A 23,387-nucleotide genomic window follows, 5' to 3' on the forward strand; every position below is an offset into this window, starting at 1 on the left:
TGCGGTTGCCAAAACGCCGGATATCAGCAAATCTGAAACACAAATCAGGTGAATAAATGTCCTACCGCCAGCGTTACCCGGTTTTGTTCACGCTATCGTGTTTGTGTCACTGTGTTACTTTATAGTTGTCCAGTCAAAAAGAAACACGTGCATTGTGTTTCTAATCTAATCTCTCCTGGATTATTTTCAAGCTATTCCTATTCAGATGCATGAGCGGGGCTTTTTTTTTCTTCTCATGTTTAGAGGGTTTAAAACGCAGAATTGTAATCCTTTTATTGATTCGGTTTTGAAGATTCCGTGCTAAATACTGCTTAAAGATTTTAAACTAGCAACATCACAACAGCTCATGCTACAGCAGGCATGCTAGCACCTATTAGCAACCTAGCCGTGTGAACGCTAGTTCGTGTGAGTTTTCATGAGACTGCATTGCTAAAACAATGGACGATTCTGGCATCAAGAAGCAGAACTGGGACGTGAAGGAAACGGAGTTGTTTCTGGAAATTCTCAAGGAGCTGGACATGAAGAAGTGCTTAGACGGAAGGAAAGTGAGGAATAACAAACTGTTCAAAGTGGCACACAGGAGAATGACAGCGGCTGGTTATCACAGATCCGTGGACCAATTAAAGTTTCGCTGGAAACTTCTCAAAAGCGCATACTACAAGTGCAAGCGAGAGCCCGACTCCCCGGCCCCAACTAAAATACAGGGCTGGTGGCGCTATGAAAAGACGATGGTCGCTATTATGGAGTCCAGACACCCTCTGGTGGGACCCGGGGTTAACTCTGACAGAAACGACGAGGTGACAGAAGAGTCAGATGGCGAAGCATCAGTACTACACTGGCCGCAGCCCTGCCCGGACAATACCACCCAGAACCTGGATTTAATTGTAGGTGTGATAACCGTGGAGGCAGTGTCGTATGTAATTTACGATGACGTAGGAGGGCCATTGTAGGTATTAAAATAACTGAAATATGGCGCCTGGGAAGACGGGGATTAATTCCTTGGAAATTCAAAATTTCGGAAAGTAAATGTGTCGAATATTCTAATTTAAAGATATAAACTTATACAACTTTCAAAAGGGAAGACGTTCAAATATTCTGGCAGTATAAAGCCCTAAATTTAGAAGGAGAGAACCGGGATACAGTAATGTGCAAAAGTCTTGAGTCACTTCTCATTCAGTTATTTTGCTAGGAAAATGTGAAATGGGTGTGATGAATTATTGAGAAATCAAAGCATGCATGAAAATACAGAATATAAGGCAAAAACAGTTTGTACAACTCTAACAAGCTTGAAAGTCAATATTTGCTTTGATTGCCTTTTGACTTCTTTGTCTTCAAGAATAGATCTCCAGGCGTCTTGAAGGAAATTTTTGCTGCTTTTTGCCTCAGTTAAGATGATCCCACACTGCTTCAGTAATGTTGAAGTTCTGGGGAGATCAGTCCATGGCTGATCACGCCCCATTGTCTTTTTTTTTATTTATTTATTTATTTATTTTATGTTCCATTGTCCAGTTATGCTTTTACTGCATTGGCCATGTGTCTGGGCTTTTGACCTGTTGAAAAATGATGCCGTTGCCAGTCAGGTTTTTTGATAGTATTGCATGGTGGATCAAAATCTGATGGTATTATGGCAGTTTTGGCAAGATCAAAAACACCACTGGCTGAAATGCAGCCCTAAACCATGACAGAACCTCCACATGTTTTACCGATAGCTGTAGACACTAACTCTTGTACCTCTTTCCTGACCTCCTCTGGACATCATTTGAACCAAAAATTTCACATTTAGATTCATCAGTTCATAAGACCCGAGCGTCTGATTTTCAACCTAGTTCTTGTTTAATTTGCATACCTCAGCCTCCTGATTTCCCTTCCTTAACAATGGCAAACCGTCTTCCACAGAGACAATTTCTGATGAAACCGAAGAGCCCAAAGCATCACACATGCAGGGTGGAAGCAAAAGATAAAGTATTGATGGGTGACTCAAGATGTTTGCACATTACTGTAGATTCAAATATTAAAGTGTCAAATTTAAAATGGGAAGAAAAAGATTTACAAAAAATCAAAAACAGATGCACTCCAATATTGAACTTGTATGTTTGTTATGAAAAAATCAGACTACAACTAAATTTGCAAGAAAACACACCCTTTCTCTGGCTCCATAATTAAACTTAAAATGGCCCAAATATGCCATAATAGTCAGTAGATCATGCTACATGATGTCATAGTCTGCTTGTTTTTTTAATACATCTGGATTACAGTATACACTGATATTAGGTGTAGCTCACTTTTTTAAATTTAAATACAGTATACCTGTCTGGCAATCAGTTCTATATTCATTAAGACTGTAATGTCAGAGTGACTCTCTCAGTTACTGAAATAAGGTGTTTCTAATATTCTGTCAGGTAAGTAACGGTCTCGAATCATTTTCCAAACAAAACATAGGAAAAGCTTTCAGTATCAACATAGTCAAATTTACATTTTTACATATACAAAAATACACTGCTTCCTATTAAAGTGTTTCCATTACAAGGGTAATTCAGATTCCTGAATTAGTAGGTATGATGTTGTGTAGAAACATGTACAACACTAATAACAACACTATAATATCGATCAACAAAAACGCAACAATTTTAATTCTATATTAATCCAGGTGTACCCCAACAAACACTTAAATTATTGTCTCTGCAACATGTGTCCAAACACCACTGTTATTTTTTCCACTGCATCTTTAGTGGGGTTTATTCATATTTTCATGTGCGCTTCTATTGACTGTCTTTGTTTAATTGGGAGACTGGCAGTTGAGTGTGAGTCACGTGTTTCTAGGTTCAGTCAAACCAACAATATTCAGTTGCTCATTGACCACATACAGTGATACAGGCTGCAGTCCAAACACGAGAGAAATCGGATGTGCACACTGACTGGTTTCTGTACTTAAGCCTTTTTTTGTCCTGCAAACCCAGAACTGGGTAAAGGATGCCGTTTCATAATGACCTATGACAGGGAAACCAGGCTGTGGCAGCATTTTACTGGAGGAGGGAGGGGAATCTGATTACTGACCACCTGTCAACTAGGATTTATCATATATGTGTGAGTTTGTTTTGTTTTTTTGCTTTAACCTGATTTCTCATAGTAATCGGGTTTCTCATATGCATGGACACAAAGATCTGAACACAAATTGATTGTCTTTGGAGTGGTGACGTTTTTAGTGTTGATTCTTGTCTGGATTCATTCCCTGAGTTGATTTATTTTTGGTCTGTAAAATGTACACAGTTTAATATCTTCAAACAACAACGTGTGAAACCCTTGTTACAGTGGAAAATGCGTCATCATGGTGATTTTTAATCACTGGCATCATGTTATCTCGATGTTCCTGCTGTAACCTGCTGCCTGCTTTGGTTTCAGATCAAAATGGACCCTGAGATGGACTCTCAGCTTAAGATTGGCTTTATCGGTGCAGGGAACATGGCGTTTGGCATCGCCAAAGGCATCTTATCCGGTGAGTGTAGAGAGAACTGAAGAAGTGAGGAGGACTGGAATGAAGGACACATTAGTATTTAATAAATGTTCTCTTTGTAGGAAATGTCCTTCCTGCAAACGTCAAAGTTAGTGCACCATCCTCAAGGAATCTGGGACGCTTTCAGGTATTGTGGAGGTTTTTTTCCATCTTGTTTATTGTTCTATCATTTAAGTTCTCAGTGTGAATCATTTTGCATTGAAGTAAGCAGTTATGGTGAAGATCAGTTTACAGTTCAGTCTAAAACTAGTGAAGCAGCCAGTTATTTTTAAGCAGCGTAAGTATTTGTAACATTTTTACCTTTTCGTAGACATGGTCCCTATTCTGGGAATCAGGTTTACTAACAACTGAATTTTTTAACTCTGAGATGAGGAAAATTCTGGCTTTTCTGTTCCAGAAAGACGGTTAACTTAAACTTTGAGTCAGTCAATCGGTAAACTCTGTGAACTTAACCTGCTCTGAGTTTCTTTCTCTTCCCTCTTGCTGCACCTAAAACGACTGACTGACATCCACGTTCATTTCTTCATTCATAAAGTCACCATCAGAGGACATACTGGAGTAAATGAAACTGCAAAAGTTTGTTTTAAAAATGCTAAAATCCCAGTTAGATGATGTGGGTTTTTTGTAATTAACATGAGCACTTTTACGATCATTCATTCGTCTATATTTAGGGATGGAAATGGCGATTACATCATTGATCTATGACCTGGTCAGAATATAAAATCTGTGCTCCCCATCTTTCTAACGCTAATACTTTGTATAATAATGCAGGTGTCAGGCTGTCAGTTAGGTTCCTGTACCGCTAACATTTACTTCCCTTTATTGTAGCAATCTGTTTCAATCAAACGTATATAAAACTGATCAATGATCAATCATTTGTCCTTATTAAAAAAAAAAAATGTCTGCCACAGCTGGGATGTTGGGGATGATGTGACTGTGAACCTGACATGACTTTAAGGCAAAACTGCAGACAGTCTGTTTTCTAAGCAGTTCATGTTAAAATGTGGTCACAGGTTGAAATTCAGTCATTAAATGATGCCTCCATGTTTTGAAAGGTACAATGTCTGAAATTCAGAATCTGAACTCGATGTATTTTCTACTGAAAATCACCTTAAATGGTCTCATTGGGTCAGCCTGAACCAGATCCACATAAAGGTTTCTTGTCAAAGGTTATTTTAAGGATCATTAAAGCGCGTCCTGACCAGAGTCCATTTATCAGTCTCAGTGTTAATGAAGTCAGAGATCATTTTTTAAGTCAGTTCCTAGATTACCGCCATTGTCTTTCGGCTTGCATCAATAGATCAGTGCATCAAAGTTTAGTTTAGATTTTAAAAAACAAGGAAGCGTTGGATTTCTCAAGCCCGGTGTGAAACCACTGGGTTTTATGAAGGGGTATTACAATTTTTCACAAGCCCCAAATGTTTGTTTTTTTTTCTTTTCAGTTGTCACTAAAGCTGACATGGGAGGTCTTCTGGCTGTCACAGCTAATCATAAGTGTGGAAAGCTGACAAACAGAAAGTAAAGTCATATCTTAGCAACACTGTGACCAATAGAAATAAAAACCTTATTGCATCTGGCCACTACAGGGCACCGCAATAAACAATACTGCATTTTCTCTTAACCCCTTGTTATTTTTGTCACTTAAGTTAACTTTGTGTGTGTTTTTACACGAACATTTAATGATTTGAATGTTAAATGAATTTGCTCTTTGGAGAGGTGGTTTTTGCATTTATATATTCTTATACTGCTTGGAAATGAAATGTATACCACTTTAGATTTGGGGCCTAACCTTTCTGTCTATGACAGCTGTGGTTATTAAGCTTCAGTCTGCTGAATCTTTCCCCAAAAATGAGTCAGCAAACTGTGTTGTTGGGTTTAATCACTCGTCAGACCACTTTAGTGTTTTGTTTTTCTGTTTTCTTTTCTTTTTCCCAAAAGCATATTTTTATGGTGACTGATGAGTGTTTTACACTTTTCTCACCTGAGAATGAAAAATAATTTTCTATAACTTTTTGCAACTTTGTACTGTTCGTTGAGAGAAACAAAGTTGCTGAATAGATAATTGGATTATATCCAATAGATTTATTTTTTTTTTAAAGTTGACCCAGTAAATGATTAATTGACCATTTAAAGTTTACTCCTCTCCTCTAAACTCTTAAACAGCACTTTGCATGGCATTAAACACTGGTTTGCTAATATCACTGAAACAACACTGAGTCTGTTATCATGGCAGAGTTTTAGAAAGCAACATGAACTGTAATCATGTCATAAGCAAATAATTGTAATACTGGAGGACATCTTCCAAGTCCTAGAAATGTAAATGCTTCTGCAAAAATTAACAATATAAAGGAATTGTGTGCCATCAGCATGATTTGATCTTGTGTCCGAGCTAGTGCTTTGGCTAAGTAATATTACACCGGCTTGCTTTTAGGAGCTGGGCATTGCTGTAACTCACTCCAACATAGAGGTGGTTTGTGGGTCTGATGTGGTCTTTGTCGCAGTCAAACCTCACCTGGTTCCGCTAGTTCTCAAGGAGGTCACACAACACGTCACTGGCAGACACATGATTGTATCTGTTGCAGCAGGAGTAACACTAGCAACGTTAGAGGAGGTGAGTGCCACATAGTTTCTGGTGTCTTTTAAGGGACAGATTACCACTGAATCAGATTTGTGTTCTTCTTTTGGCTTGTAGTGTGTTTATGTCTGTACTGTCATGGTGTGAACGAGTTTTTGAGATGGCTGCAGAGATGTCTCTCTTCTCTTGTGTATAAGTTGCTCAAAGCTCCCCAATTTGTATATTTTTATTAACTCTGTAGCAGTGTCTCTTTATGGAAATCACGAACCATTATTTCAAATACCACAGATCTCTCTGAGCAGTTTCATGTTCAAGTTTTTCAAGTATTTTTTGTATACCACCTCCATCTACCAATAGAAGAGTGCAGCTAGCGAACATCAGAGTAGAGTCGCCTGTCTTCATGGGCAGAGGCACAAATAAAGGTTCCAAATAAAGGTATAGTTGTATGGAAAGAAAATAGTTCCTACCTGAAACTAATACTACACACACAAATTATATATACAGTGCTCACATGTATCAGATCATCACCCAGTTACATCTTTATGCCACAGCTGAGCTGCCCTAAATTAGCAGTCTATGTAATTACAACATCATTTGGTTCTCTAATGCTTAATCCACCAGTGTGCACAAACTCATTAATAAAGGGGATATTTTAATGCTAAAATATGATTCTTGTTCTTATGTTTTATGAAAAAGCACATTTTTCTTTATTAATATGCCAAATTATAATTGTTTACTTGCATGTTACATTTTATTAATTGCTGATTTTTTTTTAATTTTTTTTAATTCTTTTTATTTAATTGTACTTATGTGCATGCACAGATTTCATTTTAGGGTGAGCTGTAACTTTCAATGCTGATCTATCTATATTTGTCCTCTTTTAACTTCAAGCTCCTTCCTGAGAACTCTGTTGCCATCCGGCTGATGCCAAATCTACCGTGTTTAGTTCAGGAAGGTGCTCTCCTGTTTGCTCGAGGATCACACGCAAAACAGGAGGACGGCGCACTACTTCGCTCCTTGTTGCATCGCTGTGGTTTGGTGGAGGAGGGACCTGAAGCCTGGATTGACATCCATACTGGGCTGAGCGGGAGCGGAGTAGCCTTTGTGAGTGTCCTAGATTTTATTTCTTTTGGTTGGTTTATTTGTTTTATCTGAAGTCTTTTGCCGCTTTTCCATTAGTACCTACTCGGATCGACTGGTTTTCCATTGCAGCAGAGTACAACCCAATGTGTGTGGTTGTTGTTATAGCAATGTGTCCGAGCATGACATGACGTAATTAGTATGCAACTCGAACACTACAAAAAAGGTGGAAGTTCAGGCAAGAATATACGTGCTGCTCGCTCTGTGGCTTTTCGTCAGACTTGGGGAACATGGCATTGCTTTTGGTAGCCATTTAACCCGTTGCTGGGTTTCAAAAATGGTGGTTTTGATTTTCATGAACGAGATGCTCTCATAACACATCAAATGACACTCCTAACCGGCCAATCACTGGCATGCAGTCTGGTGACGTCTTGGTGCCTGTTAGGATCGCTTGGAACCCTGGTACCAGGTACTGGGACCTAATTGAAAACCGTGGTGAAAATAGGTACTAATGGAAAAGCGGCTTTTGTAACTTCTTGTTTACAATTGTAACATGAATTTCTCAGACCATACACATTGCTTTGAAGATGACGGTTGCTTATATATTCCAGGCTCCAGTTGCCTAGGTGTCCTTCTAATCTATTTACACCCAGGTCATGTGTCAATCAGTGGTATTCTTCACTGTCACTGGTAGTACCTGCCTGGAAGTTGAGCTTCCTGTGAGCACAGTTGAGCTCAGAGGTTTACCTGAGCTCACCATGGTCATGAATGTCATGTCAATTTTGGGCTTTTTATGATTTCTTTTAACTGTTCTTTTTCCAGAGTCTTTAATGACTTACTGGCACAGAGTTCATGTTTTATTCTGATCAGTGAGCTTCTTCTCTGCAGGTGTATCTTTTTGCTGAAGCTCTGGCAGAAGGAGCTGTTAAAATGGGCATGCCAAGCGCTCTAGCCCACAGCATTGCCTCTCAGACTGTTCTGGTCAGTTTAACACTTTGCTCACTTCTGTTTTACAACAGTTCACTTCAGAGCTCTGACTCCTGCGTGTCCAAATATAATATTTGAAAGCTGCTATTTGCTGCAGGGTGCTGGGAGGTTGTTACGTGATTCCGGGAAGCATCCAGCTCAACTTCGCTCAGAAGTCTGCACGCCAGGTGGAACAACCATATATGGGCTTCACACACTGGAACAAGGCGGTGTGAGGGCGTCAACCATGAGTGCTGTGGAGTCCGCCACAGAGAGAGCCAGGGAACTCGGCCGAAAGTCAACAGCAGGGAGCAGAAAGTGATGGACAAATTTGCCTTTAAGAACTACTCATTAGACTTTTAACTTGATAAATACCCAACATGGAAACCTGAACTCCTTTTTTTTTTTTTTTTTTTTTTTCTTCTTCTCTTCTCATCACACTCAAAAAAAAAACCCAAGTTGTCCCTTTTTTAAATCACATTTTCTCATCTTCTTTCAGTCTCTGTAATCTAAAAGTCAACATTGGCTTAATCTTAAAATTGATTCTGACAGTTTAATATTAGACCATGACTTCTGTTTTTACATGCACTCAAATAACCCTGTCTTATTGGATTTGGATGCAAGTAAGGTACAACCCAAATTTGATTGTACCAGTATTTGTTGATATATTCTAATAACGAAATGCTGAATAAATCCAACTTGTCACATTTACTAAAAGTCACGTGAGACTCGAAGGCTGAAGGAGAGGCTAAACGAGTAGAAAAAAAGCTGTTATGCAGACCATATTGTTCATCATCACTACAGAAGCCCCTGTTATGAACATCTTCATTGCTGTACTGCCTTACTGCTCTTGATTGGATTGTAATGTAGAGTCAGTGGATCATTTTAATCTTTTAAATTATTATTATTGTATTTAATATTTGTTTGGATAAAGCATACGTCTAAATTTTAGGATAAGAGTAATCACATTTGTGTGGCTCCAGTACAATGATAGTGTCCCAAGTATAGCTACTGTATGGTTGTGTATAACATGGTGTATGGAAAAAAAAAATGGTTCTAATTTAAAAATAAGTATCAATTTTCATAAAGTGTCATGTTATCAGGTTCTGTTCCTTATTTTTCTGTTAGTTTTGGAGTCTTGAAACCAGCTATTAGCTGACATAATTTCTGACCTTCAATACAAAAGATAACAAGCCACTGCAACAATGAGTCAGTAAGCCTAGAAAGAAACATTAATAGGCAGCCATATGGATAAATCATTTAAGATAAATTCTTGTTTTAATTTGTTTTGGGAAATTATACACTGAATATTGTTAGATCTGAAGTCAGTGGTCAGCCAAGAATCTGACTGACAATGTATTACCCTTTGACTGTGGCCTGATCCACAAAGCATGTGCTGTGGGTGTAGAAGAGGGTGGACAATTTGCTGCGTCTTAGGCCACATGGAGCCCCTTCTCCATTAGCAAGGTCTCAACTTGGACCTGAGGCCCACCTCTTCCTGCTCCAGGAGAGGTGGGCCTCAGTTGGGAATTCCTCTGAAAAAGCTTGAGTTTGCATTTAGGGAGGAAAGGTCTGGTCTCTTTATAGACTGCAGCCCAGACCTGTGTACACATTAAAAAATGAATGAATGGGTGTGTGTGGATTGATGGACAAAGTCATGAGTTCACTGATAACAAAAGGCACCACAAAACTAATTGTAATCTTGAAAAATAAATTTCCAGACAAGTCCATTTAGTACCTTTTCTGGCCCTGAATAACATTACATAGTTCATCTGCCAGTGCGTCATATGAGTCAAAATTCAAGACTGTTCACTTGAACTGGCTGAACAATAGAAATAAAAAGTTCAGAGGATTTGAAATCTAGATCAAAGAGAATGAAACATTGTTTTTTTTGTCACTGATTTGTCTATAACAGCAGATGTAAATAATTTAGAGACTTACAATAATAACTGAGTGAAGGTATCATAAACAGTAAAGCCTGTCATACTAAGACAGCGGTTGGAAATTATGAGGTGTAGCTTTAAACTGAGTTGTGACCTAATTTGGTGAGATGCAAATACTCCAGTGTCACATTTATTCCAATTTTAATATATCAAAACGACATGACATTCAACACAGAGCATGAGGCAACATTAATGATTCATACCTTCCCTCCCCCACCCGCTAAGATCACACAATCACCGCTGTTCCTTGCTTCCTCTCCGCTTCTTCCTCCTTCCCGCTGTCATTCACGACCGGAGAAACACGTTTTATCCGCTGGCCCGGCCTCACACCGACAAGACAAAAAACCCCCACAATAGTAAGTAAGCTCAACGCCGACCGACAGCCAGGTTTCAGTGTGGTTGTTAGTGGTGGGAATCTTTAAAATACATTTTGGGTAAACTGATGGATATTCAGTGGTTAACAGAGCAGGCGCTTGGCTGGGATTAGCCGTGGCTAGCAAGCTGCTAGCTGAATGAGCAGCGTGCTAGTGCTAACACTGTCGGAGCGGCAGTCACTCTTGCCGGATACCGGCTTCAGTGGCTGCTTGTGCTGGTTAGGTTTTTACGGCATTGTCAGTATTAAAAAGAAGCTCTTTAGGGCCACGTTTTAAAACAAGTAGACTTATTCCGGTGCAAATGAAATGGCTACTGCAGAATTCTAGCTAGGACCGAATTAAAGAAGATGAAAGCTGGCTAAGGTTAGCAGGGCGCGCACCTTTGGAAGTTGACAGCGCTCCTGATGCTCTGTCTTTTGTTGTTTAGCATTTGGCATGACAGGGTTTTCTACATGACGTTACACAAGTATCTTTAAGTGGAAGTGCTGCCTTGAATCCTGGAACATGGTCACTGATGAGCTTCTATACAGATCGGGGCAGGAGAGGTGAATTCTTGTTGTTCTAAATCACGTATATATTCTTTGTCAGCCACCCTCTTTAAATGTTATCAAGGAAGGACTGATGAATTAAATTATTTGTGAATGAAATTGCACCAACTATATACATGCAAGGATACTCTACATCAAAGGAGAACAAAGCATATTCTATATAATGCCACAGGGTGTCTGGGGTGATTTCATTTTTCTCCAAATTCTAAAGTCACAGGGATATCAACTGAATGTTGTGAGCCAGCCAAAACCGACAATCAAACTGTCTTAAGTATACGTCAGCCTATATCTAAATATATCTATATCTAAATCAACCATTGCATAGAATTCTTCTTTTTTCTTTTCCAAAAACTGCTTGAAGCCATGACATGTTCCAAAATTGCCATGTAGTTTATTTTGAGCTGATCCAGCACCCAGTGCACCACCCTGCTGCCAGAAATACTCACCAGAGCTGCAGCTCGAAATAGCTCCCAAGAAATTAAGTATTAACTTTTGTTAATAAAACTAAGCTAAATTAAAAACGGCAGTTTCCTACTGTATGAAATATTTTTGGGGTGCCTTCAGAAGAGTATGTTTAGTTTTGTGTGTGTGTATGTATATATATATATATATATATATATATATATATATACATACATACATACACACACCAACACCAACAGTGCTATCCTCTTAACTTCAGTGACAGGCAACCATACTGGCTGCTAGTGGAGCTCCTCAATACAGGATACACTCTCCCTGAAAATGCACAGAAATTGAAACGGATAAATGAACCTCCCCTCCTACCGCAGCTGAGCCTAGGCAGCAGTTCTTTAAGAAGATGGATAAAATCTGTTTTCCACATCGTATCTAATTTGTTTGATCTGTTAATTAGATTGAGTATTGAAAGGTGTGATGTGCTTTAACAGCAAATGTCTACTTTTGATGATGTAGAGGAAAATAAACTGCTCCCAACTGAAGGGGGGTTGGGTCCAAGTTTTGCTTCATGTTCTAGGATTAAATTGGATTTCAGTGAAAGCATTTTTCCCATTCAGCATCATCCAAGGCTAAAAGTGGAGCCATTTAAAGACTGCGGAAAGGTTGACTTTCATGTTGAATATCTGATCTAGATAAATTTTTTAATGTATAGCTTGTCTTCTCCCATCTTGCCTTCAGAATTTCACATGTGAGTATTCCTTGTAACGCTGTCACATACCTTGCATTGAGCACAGACAGTACAAAAGATGGATGTAGCTTCCTGGTTTGAAAAAGTTAAGCCGATGTGGAAGTGCCTTAAACCGGTTTTTAGTCTGAAAGCCTAAAGATGGCTATAACTATGCCTTCAATGAGTGTTCCTGTCCTTTAGTCTATGAGGAAAAAAGCCTTTCTGTTTTGACCTCTGTAAACACTTTGCTAGTTCTTTGTCTTAGTTACTCCTTTAAGATCATACTCAATAAAATCTTAAACCTACCACATGTCAAGTAGGAGGCTTATCAGTGGTATTTTCTGCTTGTTCATTGGCTAACGGCTTGTCAATCACAAGTCGGGAGCCAATGACCAAGCAGTTTCACATTCAGACATACCCTTTCAAGTCACATCCAGTTTCTTGCAACCAAAATGGAAATGGTAGAAACGTTTGGCTTCAAAACAGGAGTGCAGAAAACAATGGGTCACATCATGGTAGTTATGTCCGTCTTTTGTACTGTTTCCACCCTCCTTAAATGTTGTATCCCTTGTATTGTCTGATTCATTTTGCAAGGTGGTGATTGATAAATTTCTTTTCAATGGCTTGCGGTTAACTGGATGAAAAGAACGTGTTGAGCATTTGACTTTGATACTAGGTTGAGCTCAACACCTTTACTGAAGAAGGTGAGTTAACAGATTGACTAAGATCTCCTCATAAACATCAAGCAGGAAATGACTTCCCAAACCAGTACCCAAAGTTGTTATAGCTTTGTATTAGTTTGGATCATTTTAACTAAGCTCTGTATGAACAATAGGGAATGCATTTGCTGTATTGTAGTATATTACTAAAACTTAAAGATGCATGATTTAGTGCATGTCTGAATTGTAATACCTACTGTATTATTATTTTAATTTTATTTATTTATTTTGCATGCGCATGCGTTGCATTGGTCCACTAATGTTTTTCTTTTACTCAATGACCCCTTTTCTTCCTGTGATTGCTATCATGTCATTGTGTATGTTCAGTGTTGCAAAGCTGTTTAAGGTTTGTAAAGTACATAATGGAAGCTGTAAACAAAGGAGTGCATTATAAGGTCAGTTTAATGTGTATCCTTTGCATAAATATTTAGTCATAAATGGTGCTAATAATATAAAAGCTATGGCATATGCTGGATATCTTACTAGCTCTGATAATACAGTGTCCTCCGTGAAAGACATGATTGATAAATCAGATTCTAGAAAACTCATAAAAAATTAGATTCGATTGATCTGGGTTAGGACTAGAGATGGATCGGTCCGATACTGACGTAAATTACTGGATCGGATATCGGAGAGAAATAAAAAAATGTAATCCGATCCATTAAATATCAAAAAAGCACCTCACAAAATTTGCGACACTAACTCGGCTCATAACCGTAGCACGTCGGAGCAGTGTGCTCACGTGATAGAGCGGCTGTGTGTATTTGGAGCCTCGCTACCAAACCAGCATTTCATCTCCGAGGAAGTGATCCCAGAGAGAAGTAAAACAAGTGTGTAAGTTCATCTCTGAATGTTTGTAAAGCATTCCCACGTTAAGCTTAACAACCGATATATAGAGCGACTGCCTCTTCTCTCTCCCTCCCTCTCCTGCTGCTACTTCAATCATGAAACTGCTTAATGATCAGCTGATCAGCTTTTCTGTCGCGACTCCGTCTCTCTTGTTTGTTTTTGGCCCACTTCGCACCAGAAAGAGGAAACCAGCGGCTGAATAACAGCAGCACGTTTAAGCTTGATAAACTGTTGTTAGAATTTATTTAATATTACTTTCTACACCAGGATCCTTTTCTAAGTAGCTGAGTGCTGGTAACTGTGCAGGGGCGGATCTAGCAAAGTTTAGCCAGGGGGGCGGATAGGGCATGAACAGGGAAAAGGGGGCACAAAGACACTTTTCTTTCTTATTCTCATTTAAAATGTCTAGATTTTAATAAATAATTATCTGAATCTTACACCCAAAGTTTTAATCTTATATAAAATATATAGAAGTCCATTACTGTATATAGTAACTATTAAGTCTAATATGCCCTAGTAAGCTATAGTACTTTTTCCTTTGGGAAGGCTGTGCAGTCTGCAGTTCTGTTGAAGAAAGATGTTGAATCTATGTAATTGTTCTTGAAAAATAATTTATTTCTGTGCATTTTTTTTCACACTGCATGAAATTAAAGTTGATTACGTCGATTAAGCATCATGAGGTGGAGGGTGGGGGGTGGTTCCCTATTTTTTTTTTTTTTTTTTTTTTTTTGCTGGGAGTTTGCAACCCTATTAGTTAGGTTGCTTAATATTTCTGCTAAGTACTCTTTAAAATACTAGAATAGGGAGGATGGAGTAGGTTTAAGTTTATTAGATTGATCAGTGTTGCTGAACTATGAAATCTTTTGGGTGCAGTGTATTTTTTACATACAGGTATAACAGAATAGCTTTAGTGTTGTTGTTTATTTAAACTTCAGTATGAATTTATGCAAAATGCAGCAAGATATTAAAAAAACAGTTTTATCTATTAAAAAACACACTATATCGGAATCATATCGGTATCGGCAGATATCCAAATTTATGATATCGTATCGGACATAAAAAAGTGGTATCGTGCCATCTCTAGTTAGAACTGGGCGATATGTTAAAATTATTGTTTCTCAACATCAGTCAGACAGGCATGCATTGCCTGTGTATTAATGGGGTAAGGCACCTCTGTATGAACAGTATCTCATATCTACTAATTCTATGAATTAATAGTTTATAATCATAACCACATGGAAAGGATTGGGGTTTTTTTTTTACATAGAAATTCTCACAATTATTTAAAGTCTTTGTGGATTAACTTGCTTTATTGGGGCAAAGCTTAATTTAGACTTCTGGATTGAGCATATGTAGAGGCTACGATGTATCTTGTCAGAAGTGAAGCTTATCCATTGTGACTGACAAGCCAGTAAGCATTCTGTTTCACAGTCTGAAAATATGGTGAAAAACTTAGCTCGAGACTCCATAACAGGACTTCACTAAACCAACAGGTGATGACATAGCAACCAAGAGCATCATTTATTGAGGTTTGGCCACTATGAGCACTAACGTCTGAGTCACACAAACCTACAGACCAGTCAGTCCTGGCAACCGCCAGATGCTAAGGAAAAATGTGTATTCCATAGCCAGTTGGCTAAAACCGTCTCGTAATTGCTTTGATCATTAGCATTTTGAAATGATGGACTTGTCTCCAAATACTGTCCTGCTCCTTTCTCTGCTGTGGCGAAAGTGTGAAAAGTGCAGTGCTGAATTCTCAAGGTGACAGACTTTGTCCAGTCACCTAACTTCAGTCTACACCATCTGCTTGCATGCTGCATGTTTTTCTCTGCTACCGATTTGTAGAATTTGTTTTGTAGTGTATTGCCATAAATGTGCATCTCTGTAACAAAGCAAAAGTTCAATAATTCATCAGCAGCACTGTGTAAAATAGATCGACCCCTTTGTGTCTTTAAACCTCCGTGCCTCTCTCTCACTAACCCAAAAGCCTGTGCCTGTTATTCTCTTTCCTTTGTCTCCGCAACGGCGCAAAGATGTCTAAGAAGAACACCCAGAGCTCTGTAGATGATCAGTCAGAGCATGGTCAGCCTCCCAGCCACTATCAGGTGGATCAGTCCACAAAGACCATGCTGGGTTGTAGAAAGAAGGCCGAGCCAGGCCAGAGAAATGGAGAGACCGCGTCGTCGTCTCCGGAGAGCGGCAGCATAAACGGAGAAGGAAAGCGTAGTGGCAAAAGCCGTCGCCGCAGAAAACGTTTGTCTAATCCTGAGAGCCGCCCAGAAGAAAAAGTCGACAAGCACAAGAGCGAGGAGAAAAACAAACAAAGCAGTCAGCCGTCTGATCACCTCTCTGGGTTGATTGGTCTGCAGTCTGAGTGCGCGAATGTGTGGTTTGAACGGAGCGTCTACGAGAGAGCAGAGAGCCTCTACCAGTGCTGGCTGGCAAGCTCTTCTAATGCGACCACCCAGTCGAACCGATCACCTCCATCCTCTGGGAAACAATTGAACTCTTCATCCACTGCAGCTCCACCTTCTGCTGGCCCATCATGCAACCATGGTGACCAAGTGGCCTGCCACCATGTTGTACAAACAGTGTGGGTAAACAAGACGACATTTGACCAAGCAGAACGCCGCTTTGTTGAGGGGTCGATGCAGCCATCAGTTCCAAACTCTCTGGACCTTCAAGCTCCATCCAGTCGCTCCACTGCATCCAGAACACCTGATGAAGGATATCAGTCTCTAGCCCCAACTCCTGCAACCCCTGTCATCCAAGCAGCCATCACACCAACCGTACGGCAATCAGTTAACGGACTGCCCCGCATCCCAGTGGAGCTGCTCAGAGACGTGTGGCTGGACAAACCACTTTATGACCGTGCTGAGGCAGCCTTTTACCAAAACCTGTATGGTAACAATTCCACCAAACGGTCCAGCTGCACTGCTACTTCCAGATGTAGTGACCACCCTCAAAGCCTTGTAGAAGAGGAAGAGGAGGAGGAAAACGAAGAAACTGTAGCAGAGGAAACACGTGTGGTCCCACAGGGGAAAGCTGAGGTCTTCCATGCTCTGCACCCGATACAAGAGGAAGAGGAGCCGGCTGAGCTCCCGGAGAAGGAAGAAGTAGCAGCTGCAGGAGTTCGCTATTTCCTCCATCCGAACAGTGAGCGGGTGTGGCTGGACAAGTGGCGGTATGATGCTGCTGAGAGCCATTTCCATGGTTGCAGTGGGAATAAAGCTGTGAAGAAGGAGCGCAGGCCAGAAGCAGAAGCCTCATCAGTTGCCTCGGCCGCCCCACTGAGGGACAAGTATGATCAAACCGGGAGAAGGGAACTGCTCCAGATGTTTCAGTTCATCTTTTGTTTTTTGGGTTTTTTGACCATCATATCACCTCCATTCTTTTCCCACATGAATTTGATTTTTCTTTCCTTTAAGCCATTCTTTGTCATTCATCTGTGTTCAATCTTTTCCTTATGCTTTGTGTTTTGACTATCTGACCCATTGTTGTGTTTTACCATCCTCTTTTTTTTGTTATGCATTTGTATAGTTGGATTGGGGTGGCTGTTGGTGGAGAATAGCTGTTTAAAACTAAATTAAAATTAGTCTCTTACAGAATAAAAAGTCAGATTTTGTATTGGTGAAATCTCTGTATGCTGAGTGATTTTTAGTATAAGAATTAGTAATAATTTAGGCTTCATTTCCTTTTTCCCTGACCTTCTGTGTCCTGTTCATACATCCCTGTCTTTTCCTTCCCTGCTTTCTACTTTGTAGAAAAATGAGTGCAGTGGATATTTTGGCCAAGGAAAAGATCTGGTTTGACAAACCACGCTATGACGAAGCAGAGAGGCGCTTCTACGAGCACATGAATGGCTCACCACAACCTACAAAGGTAACCACGCTGCCTTACAAGTTAAATCTTGTGCTTTAAGCTTTTAATCATCACATCTAATCTGAAACCATTGTACCATATTAATGTGGATTATTTACATCTTAAGTGTCTTTGCGTAGAGATTAGATTCTAACAGTGCATAGATTTTGTTTGTTCTGTTCTGTATTTGATCAAAACTGTATTATTCCACAGGCTGAATTTGAAGTTATATTTTATTGTAATTAAAAATAAATAAAGTAATACGTTAGAATATACCTTCTGTCTAAGGACGAATTTCAGAGTATCTTATTTGAGATTGTAATGTAAGTATATTTACATACAAATACTTAAAGGTAGATACAGGACATTTTTACTGGAAACAGAAAATAATTGTACTCTAAGTAACTTTAAGTACTACACAATTTCCTGGTAGTTTAGGGGGAAAACAAACAATTTTTCGCCATCTTATATCATTAGTATTTTGTACTTTTCAGGGCATTTTGGTATTATGAAGTGGATTAATCTTGCCTTTTTACATTATTATTTTTGTACATCATTATTGAATATTCATTATGTTGATTATTTATTTATTATTTAATTATTTTATTTATTTATTTATTTTTTACTTGCGCTGTACTTAAAATTATTTAGTATAATTATCTTTGTTTCCTGTAAAAACCTGACTTGTTAGCTCCTTATTCTAGTGTACCAACCTTAAATATTTGTATGTAAATATAATTACATTGTAATTTAAATAAATTACGGCCTTGGTCGCAGGCCACATTAAAATGTAAACATCTAAGTAGATCGCCACTGTAACATCTTCTGCTGGTTTTGGATTCTGAAGCCTTAATTTTGGGATTTTGGACACAACCATGTGTTTTGAGCCAGAATAATTAGTTGACTAATTAAAATGATACAAAAGGCACCTGCAGCACAAATCTGCTAGAGGTCTGGTTTGACCAGAGCTGTATAGATGCAGTTTTTTGTTTTTGTTTTTTTTCCTTTTTGTTTGTTTGTTTTTGGGGGGTGTAAATCAATCTAATATTTTGGAATGAAATGTTCTAATTGTGGAGTCTGTCCTTGCGTCATAAAGTCAGAGATGAATTGACACTGACAGCTGTTCGTTTTCTTGAAGGATGCTGGCGCCAACACCATTCTTCAGGACATTGCCCGGGCCCGGGAGAACATCCAAAAGTCTCTAGCAGGGGTAAGTATCATCGAACACGCTGTATTTCCATTTGATGGATAACATTGATGTGGTATTAAAAGTGCTTAAATTATCCAAGTACATGTATGCATACTAATATAATTTCACCAATCCCGACCATTTAGATCAGAGCATCCAGCCTTTTAGTTTTGGGGGTAGTGTCTTTCTCTTTTAAGTAAATGGAGATGACAAATTGAAATTGTCTTGGAAATAATTTCAAGTTATTCCAAAATGTAAGCTGTCTAATCTTAGCTTACATATTCACATAATGCCCAGTTCAGACTACTATCAGGCACTGTGATCATCATCTTTTTAAAAAGAAATAATAGTGCAGTCTGACATCGGCATAGCTCAAAAACTAGTTTTAATTTAGAAATAACATAGCTATAGTGCTATCATTTTATGGTGACAGTCTAATACACATAGGACCAGTTGCCCTCCTTTTCTCTGACTTTTCCTAGCTTTCATTTCCTTGACGGAGATGGATTAAACTAACTGATAAGGGAGATTTTGTTTGAGTTGAAGCTCTCTGTTGATCTGAAGGCTCTAAAGTGTAAATGTGGTTTAGTGTAAAAATGTGGTTGTAGTCTTTTATCTCTTCTGTGACCTCCGAGCTCTGTTTATTTCCTGTGGTTGCTCCAGTTGCTTTCTGTTCTGTGCTCCTCATTGCTCTCCTTTTGGCATGAACTTCAATAAATCCTGCTCCTTCCCTTCTCCTCATTTCCTTTCTTCCCTGAAATCTGGCCCCAAGCTGAAGACTACACTGTGTAACAGAGGGTCTGCTCAGCCTCCCATAAGCCAACATTCTCAGCTTGTAAGTGCCTCCAAAGCTTGTGTGTCACTGGAAGCACCTCTGTCAGTGGACTTTGTTGAAAACCACACTTTACTGATCTGAATACCTCAGCTTACAGATGCCTTTTCTGTGCAGTTTCCAATTCAGACACAGTCACCTGCATATTTCTACTGGGGTCTGTAAACTGCTGCATACTTGTGCTGTCACTTTCTGGCTCTAGAGCCTGGCTGTTGAGACTGCAACCTGCTGTTTTCTCACACATGGGTGTTCTGTTTGATGAAACGACTAATATTCCACATCCTCCATCAGATGTTCTCATTAAACTGTATTGATCCCTCTCCGTTTCTGTCTTTGCGGTTCAGAGCACAGGCAGCAGCATCAGCAGCAGCTCGGCTGATCACGGAGAACTCGTTTCCCGCATCAAGAGCCTGGAGCTGGAGAACCAGAGCTTACACAAAGGTGGGTTTGTTTTCAGCTTTGATCAGGTGTTAATGCATTTTCCTTCTTTACTTACAGCAGAGCTATTTTGGTGCCCTCAGCTGAAGTTAAGTATTATTAGAACTGCAGCTAATAATGATCAAATGACTTTGACAGGATTTTTTTTTTAAAAATACATGAAAATGGTGTCATCACACTTTTTTTCCCTAATCAACAAGCTCTCTAACTGCAAATGCAGGCACCAGTCTAGCAGACCTACAGAGCTGGAGACCTTTTGTAAAACAGAGACAAGTGAATGAACAGGATTAACTACTGATTTACATTTGATTGGTTGTAAAGTTAAAGGATTATTCAGTGCTGTTGTCTTAACTCTCACAGTGTTTGATCTGCTAGAATATGCATCACTTCTTTATTCATATTCACATGTTCCTCATTCATGCTAAACGCACTCTTGTATCTCATGTCTCTTTAGTGGTGGAGAACTTGAGGGCAGCACTTTCCAAACTGGAATGTCGGGTTGCAGTTTTGGAGAAGTCTCCTGCAGCCGTCAGCCCAGCTTCTGCTCCTCCAGTCCCTTATACAAACGTGAGTTTTTAAACATTCAACCAGCTTTCACCTTTTAGAATCCAGAGATGTTTCTACTCTTTTAATTTTCTTCAGGGCACCGCTGTCCAGCAGAAGACCAGCACCCCAGCTAAAGAGGAGGAGGAGGAGGATGACGACGATGATATTGATCTGTTTGGTAGTGATGAAGATGAAGAGGCAGACAAACTCAAAGAACAGAGATTGAAAGAGTATGCAGAGAAAAAGGCCAAGAAGCCTGCCATCATCGCCAAGTCCTCCATCTTATTGGATGTCAAACCTGTAAGTCTGCTCTGTCTGAGCCCGGTCATAGGTCAATTATTTAAAAAAGAAAAAAAAGCTCACTGTCTGTTTTTTCTGCTTCTTTTAGTGGGATGATGAAACAGACATGGCGAAGCTTGAGGAGTGTGTGCGCTCAGTACAGGCCGACGGTCTGTTATGGGGGACGTCCAAACTGGTTCCTGTTGGATACGGCATCAAAAAGCTCCAGATTGCGTGTGTGGTGGAGGACGACAAAGTGGGAACAGACATGTTAGAGGAGGAAATCACCAAGTTTGAGGATTATGTAAGTCTTGTTCAATACAATAACAAACTAACTGGGCATCCAGAATTTAATAATCACAATAGCAATCACCCCACTAAAACCCCCAAAATCAAATGATGCTCTAGTGACAGTAGGAAGGAAGAACACTCAAACTGCTGGAAAGACCTAAAGAACCAGGCTCATGGAGGGACAGCCATCTGCTGCTGAAATCCAAATCGCATTAACTTGCAATAGTAAAACGGCTAATAGACAAAGCCACCGTTTCCCCTCTACTCCTCCTTACTCTTTTAATGCTAATTTTAATTACATATATGCATTTTTTTATCATTAAAATGTAGGTAAACATACTCAAACATAGAAATTAAAATAGATTAAAAGCATCAGAGAAGCTGGAGTGAACAGATTAGGTTCAGTGAGGATGGCTCACCTAGGAAAATAAGAGCAGTGTGTCAGAATCATCACATTATCTGCCACAGTCAGCACACTGCTGCCACCTTGAGGCAGAAAGGGACAAAGTGAAGCTGAAAGACTCCATAACACGAGCAGTTGTGCAAGAACAGTTTGAGTCATTTTTTTTCTTCAGGGTGACATCAGGAACAGTATCTCATGCAGTTACTCGCTGTCGTGAATAATCCTGGTACACTTGCATTTTTTTGCTTTATTTTAGGTCCAGAGTGTCGACGTAGCAGCATTCAACAAGATCTGACCCCGTCCTCTTCATGTCTTCATGTCATGCCTTGATTCTCTGCTGATTGTGTCAACGGTTAAAAATAATAATAATAAAATAACCTCTTGCACTGAACCTAATTTCTCTGTTTCTCGTATTTTGATGGAGGTCTCAGAGCAGATGGATTTAAAACTTGCTGCATGGCTGAATGTGGTATTCAGCCATTCCAAGAGGAATGTGAAAAAAGATGTCTGAGGTGAGGGGTGTACCACAAAGCAAGCTTATTGGACAGCACTTTTCTTTTTTATCTTTTTAGGTAGGTGTCTGTTTTTTAACCTGGCTGGAAGATCCTAGTGATGCATAGTAAAATAATAAAGCAGGTTATGTTGAGGCTTCAAGTTCCACATTTCCACAGACTCTTCACAAAAAATGCATGTTTTATTGGTTTCAAGTTGCAGCTGCAGATACACAATTACAGATAAAAAATGAAAAATTAGAAACTGTTACCTCTCTGTGGGCTGTTGATTAATATTCACTTGCAATTTCACTTAAACAACAAACAAAAAAACAATTTGATTGGAGGATTGTAGGACCACTCCCACAGTCTATTGCCATTTGTCTTCATTTTGTGCACAAGAGAGTCAAATCATGCATTAAAAGCCACACAGACACTAAAGCAGAAAGCCTGGTTTCATCAAACAGCTAATATAAAGAAGACTGGCTGTGTTACAATACAAAAGGTGATAGTAGAGCTACACAGCAGGATAGAGAGGCTTGTTGAAGTTTTCCTCCACCCTGTGCAGGACATGGACCTCTGTGTTACAAACTACAAGCAGTGTGAGTAAGAGAAGCTGGAGGTGTAGTAGTGCTCATTCAGTGTCAGACAGGTGCAAGTCACACTCCAGGAGATCATTCCTCCTGTTTAACCAGTTTACTCACACAGCAAAAAAAAAGCATCTAATTCTGCCATGTTTCCCACTTTTGACAGAAATGTGTTTCCATGGCTAAACTGCTACTCCCAAGCCGCCACCAAGCACAAGTGTCAGATGTAGTGGTGTAAAGTACGCTGCCACTGGTCTCTGGAGCAGTGAAGATGTGTTCTCTGGGGTGAGGAATCAGGCTTCTGTCTGGCAAACCAATGGGCGAGTTTGTCCTGGCAACCACCAAAACCAATGGTAGTTGTCTGACTGCATTGCGCAAAGTGTAAAGTTTCAAAGGTGGCGTGGGATTGTTGTTCAGGAGTTCGGGCTTGGCCCCTTAGTTCCAGTGAAAGGAACTCTTATTTTTCAGCACACCAAGACATTCTGGACAATGTTTAGGGATGGTCCCTTCCTGTTTCAACATGACTGCACACCAGTGCACAAAGCAGGTCCACAAAGACATGGACAAGTGTGTTTGGTGTAGAAGAACTTGACTGGCCTGCACAGAGTCCTGACCCTGATAGAACACCTTTGGGATGGATTAGCGCGGACACTGAGCCAGGACTTCTCATCCAACGTCAGATTAACAAGAAAGCTGGGATAGTTTATTTTATATTTAATTTTTTGTTCACTCAAATAGAAGATCTGTCTCTCTCTTCCACT

General features: G+C 39.6%; 2 protein-coding genes across 5 annotated transcripts; both read left to right on the forward strand.

Moving 5' to 3' along the window:
- The first annotated feature begins 54 nt into the window (after positions 1–54).
- On the forward strand, positions 55–8,555 carry pycr3 (pyrroline-5-carboxylate reductase 3). Its single transcript, XM_080887366.1, has 7 exons — positions 55–884; positions 3,400–3,493; positions 3,574–3,638; positions 5,943–6,122; positions 6,978–7,190; positions 8,055–8,147; positions 8,251–8,555. The coding sequence occupies exons 1-7, from the start codon at positions 438–440 to the stop codon at positions 8,452–8,454; spliced, it is 1,296 nt and encodes a 431-aa protein (XP_080743492.1). The 5' UTR covers positions 55–437; the 3' UTR covers positions 8,455–8,555.
- Positions 8,556–10,299: 1,744 nt separating this feature from the next.
- eef1db (eukaryotic translation elongation factor 1 delta b (guanine nucleotide exchange protein)) lies at positions 10,300–21,944 on the forward strand. 4 transcript variants are annotated; one of them, XM_080886028.1, is made up of 9 exons: positions 12,788–12,845; positions 15,743–17,010; positions 17,474–17,591; positions 18,709–18,780; positions 19,936–20,032; positions 20,484–20,596; positions 20,672–20,875; positions 20,964–21,158; positions 21,805–21,944. In XM_080886028.1, the coding sequence occupies exons 2-9, from the start codon at positions 15,743–15,745 to the stop codon at positions 21,841–21,843; spliced, it is 2,106 nt and encodes a 701-aa protein (XP_080742154.1). In that variant the 5' UTR covers positions 12,788–12,845; the 3' UTR covers positions 21,844–21,944. The 4 variants fall into 4 exon arrangements, with proteins under 4 accessions (XP_080742155.1, XP_080742156.1, XP_080742154.1 ...); XM_080886029.1 differs by lacking the exons at positions 12,788–12,845; positions 15,743–17,010 and adding an exon at positions 10,300–10,431; XM_080886030.1 differs by lacking the exon at positions 15,743–17,010 and having other exon boundaries at positions 12,782–12,845.
- Positions 21,945–23,387: the final 1,443 nt, after the last annotated feature.

This window comes from Rhamphochromis sp. 'chilingali', assembly GCF_963969265.1.
Source record: "Rhamphochromis sp. 'chilingali' genome assembly, chromosome: 7".
In the NCBI taxonomy this organism is placed as follows: Eukaryota; Metazoa; Chordata; class Actinopteri; order Cichliformes; family Cichlidae; genus Rhamphochromis; species Rhamphochromis sp. 'chilingali'.

Bases quoted from the DNA above. Each gene is read 5' to 3' on its own strand.
- pycr3 (XM_080887366.1), top strand. From the start codon at position 438: ATGGACGATTCTGGCATCAAGAAGCAGAACTGGGACGTGAAGGAAACG. The intron at 6,123-6,977 runs GTGAGTGCCACA...TTTAACTTCAAG, and splicing joins CACTAGCAACGTTAGAGGAG to CTCCTTCCTGAGAACTCTGT. The intron at 7,191-8,054 runs GTGAGTGTCCTA...TCTTCTCTGCAG, and splicing joins GCGGGAGCGGAGTAGCCTTT to GTGTATCTTTTTGCTGAAGC.
- eef1db (XM_080886028.1), top strand. From the start codon at position 15,743: ATGTCTAAGAAGAACACCCAGAGCTCTGTAGATGATCAGTCAGAGCAT. The intron at 17,592-18,708 runs GTAACCACGCTG...GTTTTCTTGAAG, and splicing joins GCTCACCACAACCTACAAAG to GATGCTGGCGCCAACACCAT. The intron at 21,159-21,804 runs GTAAGTCTTGTT...GCTTTATTTTAG, and splicing joins TCACCAAGTTTGAGGATTAT to GTCCAGAGTGTCGACGTAGC.